Source organism: Ranitomeya variabilis, chromosome 2 (genome assembly GCF_051348905.1).
Source record: "Ranitomeya variabilis isolate aRanVar5 chromosome 2, aRanVar5.hap1, whole genome shotgun sequence".
NCBI classification, from domain to species: Eukaryota; Metazoa; Chordata; class Amphibia; order Anura; family Dendrobatidae; genus Ranitomeya; species Ranitomeya variabilis.
The window spans coordinates 847909848-847924271 of NC_135233.1; the positions used below are offsets into that span (position 1 = coordinate 847909848).

The 14424-nt window shown below is 43.1% G+C and overlaps 1 protein-coding gene across 1 annotated transcript in view; it reads right to left on the reverse strand.

Moving 5' to 3' along the window:
• The window catches only part of ECEL1 (endothelin converting enzyme like 1), a 152935-nt gene that overhangs the window by 64661 nt on the left and 73850 nt on the right, over window positions 1-14424 (reverse strand). The window contains exons 6-9 of the mRNA XM_077290204.1: window positions 12393-12517; window positions 2665-2887; window positions 1817-1915; window positions 1574-1648 (exon numbers count right to left, since the gene is read on the reverse strand). Coding sequence (XP_077146319.1) covers window positions 1574-1648; window positions 1817-1915; window positions 2665-2887; window positions 12393-12517 — 522 coding nt within the window. The remainder of the gene's footprint in view (window positions 1-1573; window positions 1649-1816; window positions 1916-2664; window positions 2888-12392; window positions 12518-14424) is intronic.

The window sequence follows — 14424 nt, forward strand, 5'->3', positions numbered from 1 at the left end:
AAAAAAACGCATCGCAATAAAAAACGTAGCATGTTCATTAATTTTGCGTTTTTTTTGTGGATTTCCCACTATAAAATGCATTGGGAAAAGTCTGGAAAAAAACGCACCAAAAACGCAGCAAAAACGTATGCAGATTTCATGCAGAAAATTTTAGGTTTTTCTCAGGAATTTTCTGCAAGAAATCCTGAACGTGTGCACATAGCCTTAAAGTTCCGCATCCAGAAAAACTTTAAATGTAATTGCTTTCAGGATATGGTGACAAAGACAATGTTTTTTTTTTTTCAAACAGCCTATTTGTTGAATAAAAGTAATAACACATACATTAAACTACGTAAATTTGGTGTAGAACAGGCATTCAAATTTAGAGTTAATAAACATTAGGCATTAGATTGTATGAACCCCTAAATCATGCCACTGACATATACAACAGAACCTGCAAAGACCAAGCCCTAATAAAGTAGATACATGTACAAAAAATAACAAACTTATGGCTCCTTGAACAGGTCAATGAAAAAATGAAAAAACGGTGTGTACAGTGTGTACATTGAAGCCAAATTACGCCTGTTTCTTTATAAGAGTTTAAAGTGGTTGTCCACTGCTCAGACAATCCCTTCTCAATTACTATATTCTCCCATGTAAAATAATCAGCCTACACTCAGCACCGGTGTCAACGCCGTTCCATCGATGTGTGTGCCGAAGCGCTTGTGATGTTGTTATGCTTCATGAGACACAGGGTTTCCCACAATATAGGCTTCACCATCAGCTTTACACAGTCCAGCTCTTGACTAGAAGCTTTGTACAGAACTTCCAAATTTGGGAATAGCAATATCTACATAATTAACCCCTTTACAACCTATGGCGTATAGGTACATCATAGGCCACCTCCCTGTTTGGTGCAGGCTGTGGCACTGGGCCTGCTTTTTGTCATCCACATGACAGTTGCTTTGATCAGCTGTCATATGCCCCTAACAGCCACGGGTGGACTTGCAATCCACCAACGGCTGTTAACATTTCAAATGCCACTGTCATTCTCTGACAGTGGCAATTAACATGACCACGCCGGAAAAGCATTACAAACTGGATGTCATGACAGCCGGGGGTCTACAGAAGGCCCACGTGCCTATCATTGCAGTTTATTTATCCAAACATGAAAATCTCTGATGAAGCACCGATGACGCACTGACCAAATACTAATTGGACAAAACACAGATGACATTCGTATCTTTTTTTGGCACATGCCAAACAAAACGGAAGTCTGAATGAGGCCTCATACTGATAGATTGTCTAATAGACCAAACTTCAGGCATGGTTTATTAGGCTTTGACCTATTGCTCCTTAATTGAGCCACAACAAACACTGGCAGCGCTCAATTCCCCCTGCTATACCTTTGCTAGCATGAGGTAGTAGAATTCTGTTAGGCAACAGTAGCCTCGGGATCATGATCCCGAAGTGAAGAGTCACTAGCTTTTCTTGTTGGAAAGTGGCACATCAATTAAGATGTGAAAAGCCTGTGAGCCGATGGTGTGTTGTTAAAAGTCCATGGGAATCCCATGGATTAGAGGCTAAAGCTTACTTCATATTCTTTATCCATTGCGTCTGGCTTGAGCAGAAAATCCGGGTATCCAATCATCACCAGCATGTGCTTCAGCTGCAAGGTGAAATGAGATTTGTTACCTACAGTACACTGATATATTGCAGCAAAACTTCGAGGGACTACGAGACATTTGTGCAGAAGAATGTCAAGACTGGATAAAGTGGTGCAAACTCCCAGCTGTGATAAATACTGCAATATGTAGACTGGGATTTTGCCGTTTACCTTGGCCCTTGCAGCTTCTTTGGTCTCTTTGTCCATCCAGTCTAACTCATCCAGCCTGTTGTCTAGTATATACTTAATGTCTTCAACAAGTTGTTGTACCTGCACAAAGTAAAAATAACATAAACCAGTATTAAACCTCAACCTGAAAGTTCGTCTTGAAGAATATAATTGAGGAGAAAAAAATGAAACCAGACCTACTGGAGGAAGATTATAGCTTCAAGCAACTCATACAAGGGTATATGTTGGACGAGTGCCTTCTGATGTTTTACAATGGGGCAGTGCAGATCTATGTCTTTTTTTTACAGACCTAATCGGTCTGTGGAAAGAATCGCAGCATGTTCTGAGTGGCTCCGCAATTTGGATCATGCGCACCCATACAAGTCTATGACTGCGTGAAAAACATCAGACTGCACTCGAATGAAATTATGTTCTCCGCCTTCTCTACTCCCGTTATATGATTCTCTCATCCCAGAGAATTGGACCACAGTAAACCTACACTAGGCTCAAACTCGGATCAGAGTCATGTCATTATCATATTCAATCCGATTCTCTCGGAAGGAGAATCATCGCTCGTGTGATCCCGGCCACTTTTGACCCTTTTCCATTCTGCATAAATGATTACCTTTCCACTGGATTTATTTCCACCATTCTACCCTGGCCAAAAGACCCCCAGTAGAAGGAGTTGAATAGAGAGGCTGGCAATGCGTGCACCTTGCTGCTCCATTATTATTTGGTTGTATCTGATAATCAGGATCAGGTAACCACATAAACAAATATTGTAAACGCTATTGTTTTTTTCTCATTTTTGACGGCCCTTTTTGTGGACAAATATAAGCATGTTTAGTTACCTTAGTTTTGCTGGATGATGAGAAATACTCTTCTACAAACAGGGCTCCCAGTGCCATCCCAAAATGTTTATTGGCTTGTGTAAGGCAGGTTTTTCCCAGCTCCAGCTGTTTCTCTGAACCCTCCATCTCCTTAGACAACTCGTGAAGTGCGTCTCGGAAAGGAGTGGTAAGATGCTCACTCAGGACTACTGCAAGTCGCCATAGCATGTAATTGTGTAGGACACTGCAAGGAACCAAAGAAAGGTTGATACCTCCTAGGTACAAAGGTCAAAATATTACTGAAGATAAAATTTGACAGAACTACAGATTTGGGGCAAATATTCATTGAAACTGACTTTGTCTCAGTGGTAACTCGCACACATTTGCAGTGCCATGCTCCTCTCTGCTTTGTAGCTGTGACGCTGTAAGAATCAGGCTGCACTCAGATGTCATCCGAGTGCAGTCCCATTTGAGAGAGTGGATTCAAACAGGGACAACGGAGAGTGGACCCACTGGACCGTGACGACGAACCCCTCTCGGACGAGCTGACCAGGTGGACCACCCCCTATACAGGGAGCGTTAGGGGCAGGCCCGTGAGGGACTATCGCCACGGAAGCTGGAGGGTCGACTGAGATAAGAAGGGTACACTGCAGGAACTCAGGGACCGAAGGAAACAGTGGAGGAAACAGAGGGAATGGCAAGGAACTACTGAGACGAGGGAGAAGATGGGAATACTACAGAGACACGGAGGCTGACGAGACAATATGGAGACACAGAGGCTGACGGGAGCAAGGAAATGGTAAAGGAGCCAGGCAGATACCGCAGAGAAACAGGAACTGAAGGAACAAAGCAGGAACACAGGAAAATCAGGCAGGTACTGCAGAGGAAGGAGGAGTCCCAAGGTCAGAAAGCTAGGAACGCACAGAGACCACAGGTGACCAGAAGCACTTGTAAACACAAATGATCATCAGGCACAGAGGAGCAGCAGGAAGCAGCTTATATACCAGCGTGAGGGCTACTTCCGGGTTACAGTCCTCCAGGATGACAGAGAGGACAGGAAGGAGTGCCAACAGAGGAATCAGATGTGCGCACGCGCAGAGCTGAATGCGCCGCGCGCGCGCACCCGGCGAGCTGCAGAAGCCGGGGGCGAGCGCTGCATGACAGTAGCTCTGCTTATCCTCATGTCAGGCCGACTCCTCATGCAGCACCTCCAAGTCTGCTGCATATCCCTGATGTCTCCACATCCTATAGTGGGGCACAGCCAGATCCTGTAGGAATTTAACCCTGCTGTGTCTTGCAGGGTTTGGATTCCCCAGCCAATCACTAACCAGCAGGTGCTATATCAGGCAGTGACGCCCTCCACACTTCTCCTGAGCTTAGGGTCTAGTGTCTTTTATTGCTAGTGGCCTGCTAAGGTGTATCTATGCTATTGTCCCAGTCTACTCATCTGTTCTGATCTCTCCATTCCTGACCCCTGCTATGTTTGTGAACACGTGCTGCCTGCCCTGACAACGGATTGTCTAACTACTCTTCTGTCTTGTCCCTCTGTACCTCGCACATCTGCTCTGACCCGTGAGTCAGCTGCTGCAGATCAGGACACTGCCCTGGAATGACACCTGGTAACTCTCCCGTGGCCAAGCCTAACCTCACATCAGGGGCACTAGTGAAGATCAGGTAGCCACTTTGTCACGGCGCTCCAGGGTAAGCCCAGCCAGTGGCGCAGTGGGTCCACATCCACCAGCATTACAGACTCATTTTTATGAGCCCCTTGTGGCTAGACATTTGGCATATTCAATCAACAAATTAATTAGAACCTTTTATTATCCTAGTAATTACAATGACTTATGAGTAATCTAGTTTCCTACAGGATTGCACATGTGCATGGAAGTAATAAGAGAGATTCCACATGGAATAGAAAGATTTTCATAGAAAACCCTAGACAGCACTTTCTTAAAATTAAACTTATATTATTTCCTTGATTTGTAGAAAACAGTGTACCTTACATTACAAAGAGTTGTTATAAGAAGATTCCTTAAACATTACTCCATGGCAGCACATCGTATATACAGCATTGTCTTATTTCTACGTCTGCAGGAATATGCAGTAGAGGTATACATAAAGTAATGTAATTGTTTTTCTTGCTGCATTACAATTCCAGCACTTGAATTGAGTACAGGCACGTTGTGTAGCTCCTCTGCTCAGACAATTACTATGAAACGCAAAACATTGAAATTCAGAACACAGCAAACCCTCCCTAGATCAATGACCATTAGCGTAATGTTCCATCCATAGAGTCCAGTCTGGAAGAGGCTGTGGCATGTCAGCTATGCGTCCGCCCAGGGCTGTGTATGACATTAAAGGGAAGGAAGACGATACAGAGAGGAATAATGATTGAGATGGGGGCTGGAAAGCAAAAGACGCCGGTCACCAGCAGAATGTGAATGCAGAGGGAATTGATTGGAAAACAGAAAAAAAGGGGAATACATTTAAATTATATGGTTAAGGACAATAAAAGATTAAGTAAATTGAGCAACCCCTACCCAAAATAAACAAATAAATAAAAGTACACATTATAAAACTTAATAAAACAAGTAATTTATACAACTTCCATGAAGAGCAAGCCTACTTTTCAGAAATTAAATATATCAACAGGAGGCACTGACTAATATTCTAAGAAAAAAATAAAAATTTGGTGTGCCCATTCTTTTCAGCCCAAAGTGTGCTCTCCCTTGCTATATTAAAAAGAATGTCACTTCACATAAATTAGTAATTTTTAAAGTGAATCTGTCACCCCAAAAATTGTATATGAGCTAAGCCCACCGGCATCAGGGGCTTATTTACAGCATTCTGTAATGCTGTAGATAAGCCCCCAATGTAACCTGAAAGGTAAGAAAAACAGGTTATATTATATCAACCCAGGGGCGGTCCTGCTGCGGTCTGGTGCGATGGGCGTTGCGGTCCGGGTCCGGCGACTCCCATCTTCATAAGATGACGTCCTCTTCTTGTCTTCCTGCCGCGGCTCCGGTGCAGGCGTACTTTGTCTGCAAAGTTCTGCAGGGCGCAGGCGCTGGGAAAGGTCAGAGAGGCCCGGCGCCTGTGCACTGCAGTACGTTGCTGTGCCCTCAACAGGGCAGACAAAGTACGCCTGCGCCAGAGCCGCAGCAGGAAGACAAGAAGAGGACGTCATTGTTTGAAGATAGGTGCCCGATCCGGACCGCGACGCCCATCGGACCCGAAACAAACCGGGACCGCCCCTGGGTGAGTATAATATAACCTGTTTTTCTTACCTTTCAGGTTACATCGTGGGCGTATCTACAGCATTACAGAATGCTGTAGATAAGCCCCTGATGCCGGTGGCCTTAGCTCATATAAGATTTTTGAGGTGACAGATTCCCTTTAAAATTGGTGTAAATGCCGCTGGGTTTTCATATCTTACTTTCCTCTTCCCTTGCTTGTAGGGTGTTGCGGCCTCCCCTCTAGTTCCTCAGGAGGTACGAGAAACCCCTCAACTGCCTTTTAGGGAGTTAGGTACGAGGTGGTGTTTTCAGTTGTGCTGCTAAGGCCTTTATAGTCTGTACAGGGACCAGTTGGGTGAAGGTGCGGCGTCTCCCTGTGTTTGAACTTTCCTTTTTCCGTTACCCATTTGTGAGTGTAACCACATTCATAACATTATAGCTAGCGCATTAGTGCATTTTGAGGTGTCAGAATGGATCTAGTAAATGCCTTGGCCACACAATTACAGTCTTTATCCTTGGAGACTGCGAATATCAAGCATCAATAACAGCTCACATGTTCTGCTGTCCTGAAGCATTCAGACCTACAGAGCATCATAGTTGAAGCCCAGGTTAAGTTCTAAATAGCTTCGATGGGGACAGTAGTAAGTCATTGTTTTTTTCTACCTCATGTAAATTTATATTTTCACCTATGTCCTATCTCCACTGGGTTCGAGAGTCAACAAGTAGGCATTGTTTTGTCTTCACTTCATAGAGATCCACAGGCTTGGTAATTTTCTTTGCCTGAGAATTCCCTGGTATTTTCCTCTGTTGAGGCATTTTTCTTGGTTCTTGGCCTCATTTATGATGAAACTGACAAAGTTGCAGTGGCTAAATCCATGATCCAAAAGTTGGCTCAGAGAGGCCATACAGCTGAGGACTATAGCTCAGAGTTTAGATGCTGGGCAGTGGAGACCTCCTGGAATGACCTGGCTCTTTGGAGTTAGTTCTGCAAGGGACTTTCGTATCAGATTAAGGATATACTGGCCTACACTTCCATGCTGCAGTCACTAGAGGAAGCTATGACACTTGCTCTCCATTTAGATAGACGCCTGAGAGATACAGATACTTTTAAAGGTGTTTCAGTGGCATCTTCCTCTCTACCAGTTGAAACTTATGAACCTATGCAAAGTGATGTTTGCAGAGATCCCACATGGGGTGAATTATTCGGAGCATCAACTTGTTAGTGTTTATACTATGGTTGTTCGGGTCACATCGTGGTTCAATGTTTCAAATATACTAATGAATTTCTAAAAAAAAAAAAAAAAAGAAAAGAAAGGAGGAGTGTGATGAGCCCGCATCCCACCACCCCACATGACGTCACTATTACGTTAGAAGGATCGCGTAATGCGGTCACCCCACTTGCACCAATGTGACATTCTGCACACCCTGGCAACATGTAAGGTCAGCCTGGTACAGTTTTACACAGACACCCCCTGTCTACATGGAAATTCTAGGAAATCTGTGCTCCAGGAGAATTGTGCTCCAAATACAGCTTTGTGTGGCTAACGAGTACTATACAGCCACATATAGGGTATTTCCATGTTCAGCAGAAATTGTGTGACATTTTGTGTAATTTTTACCTATTTCTCTTTGTGAAAATATAAAATCTGGGGCTAAAACAAAATTTTTGTGGTAAAAATGTAATTATTTTTACTCGTCTTGTAACTTCTCTTAGACAACCGTAACACATGCGGGAATTGCCTAACAAACATTGTCTAACAGCCGCAAATCATGCAGCCGTGGGGACTGGATTCTTTGGTTGCTGCGTTTTTCTCATTCATTTGAACAGGTGAAAAACGCTGCAAAAAAAGCCGAAAGAATTTAAATGTCACAGATTTGAAACTGCTTCAAATCTGAACAGTAAAAAAGCAACGTGTGCATGAGACTTCAGAAAACTCATCCCATTTACTGGGACAGTAAAATGCTGAATTTTTATCAGACAAAAATGTGTGGGAAAAACACAAGAAAATGTGGCAAAAACATGACGTGCAAGACTTTTATAAGAGTTACAGCCCTTTCAAGGCTATGTGCTTAGTTTACACTATTACTTTGGGCTGACAGATTCCCTTTCACAAACACTATGCTTTACCTTTACAAGAATGTCACTAGACATGAGACTTTCATTTGTCACAGTTTTGAAACTGATAAATCTATGTTTTTTGTGTGCATGATTTTTAATAAATCTTTACAATAAAAATGATTTATAGAGAGATTAGCTTGTTATTGGGGAAGACATAGGCAGAAAACTGCCCTGTGCAAGAACAATATATGGGCCTCTGCAGTCTAATATCTCACCATAATCAACAATTCCTCCTGCTTTAAAAGTGGGCTCCCTTACTTCTTGGGCCCGTCTGTGGCTGCACAGGTCGCACCAATGCTATGTCTGCCCCCAGTTGTGATATACAATAAGAGAGCAGAGCTTTACTTCAATCCATCATAAACACAGTTGTCAGGTTGATCTCTCCTTACAATGATTATTTCAATACCCCTGCTCTCAGTTGGTCATTATATCCCGTGGCATAGCTGTCGGTGGTGCAGAGGTAGAAGACAATGTAGGTCATGGTGCCTAAAGGACCCCCAAGGGCCCTCTGCCACATAAGAAGACACCACTATAATAAATTCTATATCATTCTTGGGAGCCCATTATAGATTTTGCATTTTGGTTAGTTTAGGTTATGTCTTTGGTTGCTCTGCGACCTTCCTTTTCTTCAATAGAAGTCAGGATTCTGTTCCTAGTCTCCGAAGCAGAATCTTATTAAGTTTCCTCTCTCATCTCTGCTGACTAACTTACACATATGCTTTTATTCAGCCTGTGACTTGTAACGGTGGTGGTAGCTGATGGATTGCTCACTGACTCACCAGGGTTAAATGTATTTGATGCTTATGTATGTGGTAAAGGTCTGATACCCACTGGGGATGCAGATGGCCGGGACAGGATTAACTGTAGTAGCCAGCCAGTTTGGGAGGGGGAACTGAGAGTTATTGGCAAGTGCAAGAAGTGACAGTCTGTGTGAGGGTAGCAATGAGTAAAGTAGCGGATCTGAGGCTGCTAGGGACAGCATAAGCCTAATTCTCGGGGCAGTGGATTGCCACAAGTACCCTTCCATGTGATTCCTTCTAATGGCCTGGGGCAACCTCGAGATTGAGGTGGGAGTCCAGAGGCACACTTAGCTTGTGAAGCTACAGGGAAAAATGGTGTCAGGACTCTGAACATTTTTTACCTTTTGTGCATTACTGCCCTTTTCCAACATGGCGTCTTTGGTCTCATGTGCACTTGTCTTCCTGCTATAAAACTCCACCCCAGCCTTCAGTCTGTGCTAGATTATTCTGCTTTGCATGCAGCTCCTGATTACTCCCTGGCCTTGCACCTGCACCTGCTCCTGTGAACCTGTGTTGGAGATCCTGCTACTCTGCTCTGAGTTCCTGCTGCATACACCAGTGTTCAGTAATCCTCCTTCATCTGCTGCTTGTGTTACTTCCATCTGCATTTGCTGGACATGTAAGCTTTGCTGCTCTGCAAAACCTGAGACTATTAACCAGGTCTCCCTGGTTGAGCTAAGATATGATTTGAACTGCCTTATAGCATATCTATCTGTGTCTGGACTAAGTCAAGGATCTATTCGTGTCAAGTTTCCTCAAGAATAACTGTGCTTCATAGACTTTCTGTTTGTTTGCATCTACCTCTGAAGTTTCCTATTGACTGCTAAGCTGCGTTTATTATTTGCACCAAGTGTTGTGGACTTGAGTTTCTCTCTGCACCTGTTTGAATCACCGTGTGATAATATAAACTTTACCAATTATAAAACTGTGTCCTGTTGTCTTGTTCCACGCAAAGAGTCTCCTGAATTATCCCCTATAATTATTACAGATGGACTCAGACTACATGTGGCAGAAGGTATTGCAATACGAATATACTGCTAGAGGGGAGGAAGATTCCCTAGGGCGAAGAACGCTAAATGGAACAGAACAGATCCGAATATACCTCAGAGCTTGACTGTAGAAGGAGCCACTGTGCTCTGAAAGCTTGCAAATATATTGTTTTTTGGTTAGCCAATAAAGGTTTCACTCCTAGAATACTTTTGTCATCATTGGGAAGAAAAGTATTCACACCTAAAGTACCCCTTTGATATTTTGGAACTTACAATTTAATATATTGTAAAGTTGCACTTCTCATTACAGCATAACATAACTTATTTTTATATTACATTGGAGGAACTACCTCTAAAAGGCCCAAAACCATGTGAACATCTAATAAGAGAAAAACAGTTGTCTATAGATAGAAATTATGTCCTTCACTCGTTGCCTACATCTTGCTCCTATGGCTGGGTATAAATCAGTCTGCATCTCCACACATAGGTAATGCCAGAAGGCACAAATATGTTGCTGCGCTATGCTTTCTAGCTCCAGATTTAATCTTGTATTTTTTTAAGTTGTTTTTGTCAAAGCAGGCACAGAAAATTTTTATTACCAAGCCATGTAGATTGCTGCAAGCCAAATAATAGCAGATAGAAATATAACAGTAATTAAATAGAAAAAAAACTATACTAAGCAGAACAGAATTTTAAGTATAGGCTTCGGGTCTATCTGGTCATTGCTATTAATTTATGCCTATCAACTTGTATAATGCATAAATTCTATCTTTAAGGGAATCTAGTTTTAATAAATATAGGGCAGGCATAATAAAAGTAAAACTAATAAGCTGACAATTGATATTGATTGTGGTGATGGAATCTGGATAGTGATTCATAAAATCCAAACACATAAATAGAAAATGACAAATGATGAGACAAAGGCCTGGCGCTTGACTATTGTTTGTTGCTACATGATTTTGAAGAAGCTGCAAGAAGCCATTGACTTTTAGGAATTAACTTCTTAGCAATCTCACTTCGGCCATGTACTCCAGGCCAAACATCCTCACCTCTGATGCGTACTCCGACGTAGGAGGAATCCCAGCCATAGACCAACATGTGGACACCTTGTTGATTTAATTGATTAATTGTAGATTTCTGTTAATTCAGTGGTGATCTAAATGTGCTTCACTAGAACTGCATAGGTTCTGAAACTGTAGTGTATGAAAGCTCATAGCTTGTCTCTGGATACTAACATTTGAGTGCTGATGGTGTATATTTTATCACAAACTTTTTAAAAGACTTTGGTGCTTTTTTGGCATGAATGCTCATAAAATAGAAAACAAAGGCATATTCACCTATTAACAGCCTCGTGGATCTAATACAGGCCATTCTCAAGGTCTGTGCTGGCTCGGAAATGATGCCTGTTCCATTTAGGAAGTCACTGGACTGCTGAAGCCTGTGATTGGCTGCAGCGGTCAGGTGAGTAGAAGAGCGTTTCATCAGATGTTTCCTCTTGAAGGAAGTAGCTTTCATAGAAAAGAGTATGATTTCTCTTAATAAAGCCATCAGTAGTGAAGCTCCTGAGGACACTAGATTGTGCTACACTAGGTCGCTTTTGTTATACATGTTTTGCACCTAATGAAGGTACTAGTTCAGGGTGCGAAACTGGTTACTTTTTAAACATTGTGATGCCTATCAGTCAATGAAGAAGAAATATGTTATATCTTTGACTTGGAATGAGACTTTTGCTACAATACTGTTCACGGTGCCATAAACCAGAGTCTCTCATTTTGCTAAACTGTGATTTTCACAAGACAGTTCTCCCCTATCACTTGAGTACTATTCGCAGTCACCTGGCAGCTCCAAAATGGCTGCCACGAACAGGCTTGGTGCAAGCTACTCTATTTCTCTTGAGGTTGCCCTGGCATTCACCCTTTAACACCTGTACAGGGATCTGGACTTACCCATGGGTCTCTGGGCAAGGGCCATAGAGTCAGCTGCTGTTCAATTATGCAAGCTGGCAAGAAGGATAGTCAAGTAGTCGTGTCAGATGTCGTGTCAGAGGTAGAAAATCGTCCGGCAGGAGAAAAGTCAATAAACTAGTCGCTGTCAGGGAACAGGATAAGTCAGGAAGAATGCACAGCACATAGGTAAAGCCAGGAAGCACACACATTGACTGGCCTTGGGAACTGGCTCTTAGGGGTTTATATAGTAACAGCCCCATCCAGTGCTGACAGTTGATAGAAACCAAACAATAGAAACAAATGAACAGGATTTACACCATAGCTGTTGGACAGGCCAGAGCCACAAGACCAAGAATAACATAAGATTGATGCAACAAAGGAGCGGCACCACCAAGCGACTGAAGCAGAAACTGACAGAGATGTTACACCTCTTTGCACTGGGCAAAGGAAAAAGACACCAGTCATCCAAAAGTATTTTCTGCTATGCTTATAGCATTCCAGGTGGGTGTCAATTGTGAACGAACCTAAACAATCCAACATTATCCATACAATCCTGCCTATCAGAGATTTTATTTTCCATATAACTAGCTTGTACAATACTAGGTGTCTGAGTAAAAAACTAAAGCAGACAAAGCACAGTTAACAGCATTGATCCTTACCTTGTTGGTGTAGAGTGTATCATATCAGATACCTTCTGCATGTAATCTGTGGCCAACACAACAACTTCTTCATCTTCAGAAAAGTTTTCATGAAATATTCTGTCCAGGAGGCGTTTCCATTTAATCTAAAATGAGCAATAAAATTGGACATGGTAGAAGAAGAAATTTTATTATTTTTGCCTGCAAATTTTGCACCCACACCCACATATTCATTCGTAAACCTCATAAAACATAATCTAAAAATCATTAAAAAAATATAAATAACAGTAATAATAAGTACCAGAGATTTTAATTATATTAACCACAAATTATCCTGATTTTAATTGCCTCTTGCTAATTACAACAGTTTTGGAATCCCTATCAACCAATCAGTGTGCATCCTGACAAGCTTTGCTTCTGGCCCCACATTATTTATTATGCTTTGCTTATGTAGCGCCATCATATTCTGCAGCACTTTACATACATTATCATCACTGTCCCCATTGGGACTCACAATCTAAATTCACAATCATTATGGCTGTTGAAGTGTGAGAGGAAACCGGAGAAACACTTAATAGCACTTTAAGGCTATGTGCACACGTAGCAGATTTTTCGCGTTTTTTTTCGCGTTTTTTCGCTATTAAAACGCTATAAAACCGCGAAAAAAACGCTCACATTAAGCATCCTATTTAATAGAATGCAATCCGCATTTTTTGTGCACAAGCTGCATTTTTTTCCTGAGTGGAATCGCATTCCAGAAAAAAATGCAGCATGTTCATTAAATTTGCGGAATCGCGGGGATTCCGCACACATAGGAATGCATTGATCTGCTTACTTCCCGCATGGGGCTATACCCACCATGTGGGAAGTAAGCAGATCATGTGCGGTTGGTACCCAGGGTGGAGGAGAGGAGACTCTCCTCCACGGAATGGGCACCATATAATTGTTAAAAAAAAAGAATTAAAATAAAAAATCTTGATATACTCACCCTCTGATGGCCCCGGAGCCTTCCCCCCTCTCAGCGCTGCACGTGACTGCTTCCGTTCCTATAGATGGCGTGTGTGAAGGACCTGCAATGATGTCATGGTCACATGACCGTGATGACGTCGCGGTCACGTGACCGCGACGTCATCGAAGGTCCTGCACACACACCATCTATAGGAACGGAAGCCGCTGAGGAGATCGGCTGTTTGCGGAAGGTGAGTATAACCATTTTTTTATTTTTTTTTATTATTTTTAACATTGTATTTTTTACTATTGATGCTGCATAGGCAGCATCAATAGTAAAAAGTTGGTCACACTTGTCAAACACTATGTTTGGCATGTGTGACCAACCTGTCAATCAGTTTTCCAAGCGATGCTACAGATCGCTTGGAAAACGCTAGCATTCTGCAAGCTAATTATGCTTGCAAAACGCTAGTTTTCTGCAGGAATATGCATGCCAATTCCGCATGCGATATACCCGCGACAAGAGCTGCAGAATTGCCGCGGAAATTTCCGCGGCAATTCTGCAACGTGTGCACTTAGCCTAAAAGGTGTTGTCTTGTCTTGAAAAACCATTATTAAAGGGAACCTGTCACCTGAATTTGGCGGGACCAGTTTTGGGTCATATGGGAGGGGTTTTCGGGTGTTTGATTCACCCTTTCCTTACCCGCTGGCTGCATGCTGGCCGCAATATTGGATTGAAGTTCATTCTCTGTCCTCCGGAGTACACGCCTGTGCAAGGCAATATTCAAACACTCGAAAACCCCGCCCATATGACCCAAAACTGGTTCCGCCAAATTCAGGTGACAGGTTCCCTTTAATGCCCTACCAGCAGGGGCGTACCTACCGCGGTCGCAGAGGTCGCCATTGCGACCGGGCCCGGCAGGTCAGGGGCCCAGGCAGTGGCGTACCCAGGGGGGGCAGCCGGCAGGGGGGCGCAGTCGGGCCGCCTAATTCGGCGGTCCGCAGTGTCTCCCCCGGCGGCTGCATTCTGCCGCCCCCGGTCTAGGAGTCGGCTGTTCTCTGTGCCGACTGTCAAGCTGATATCTGTAGTGTGTGTGTGTGTGTG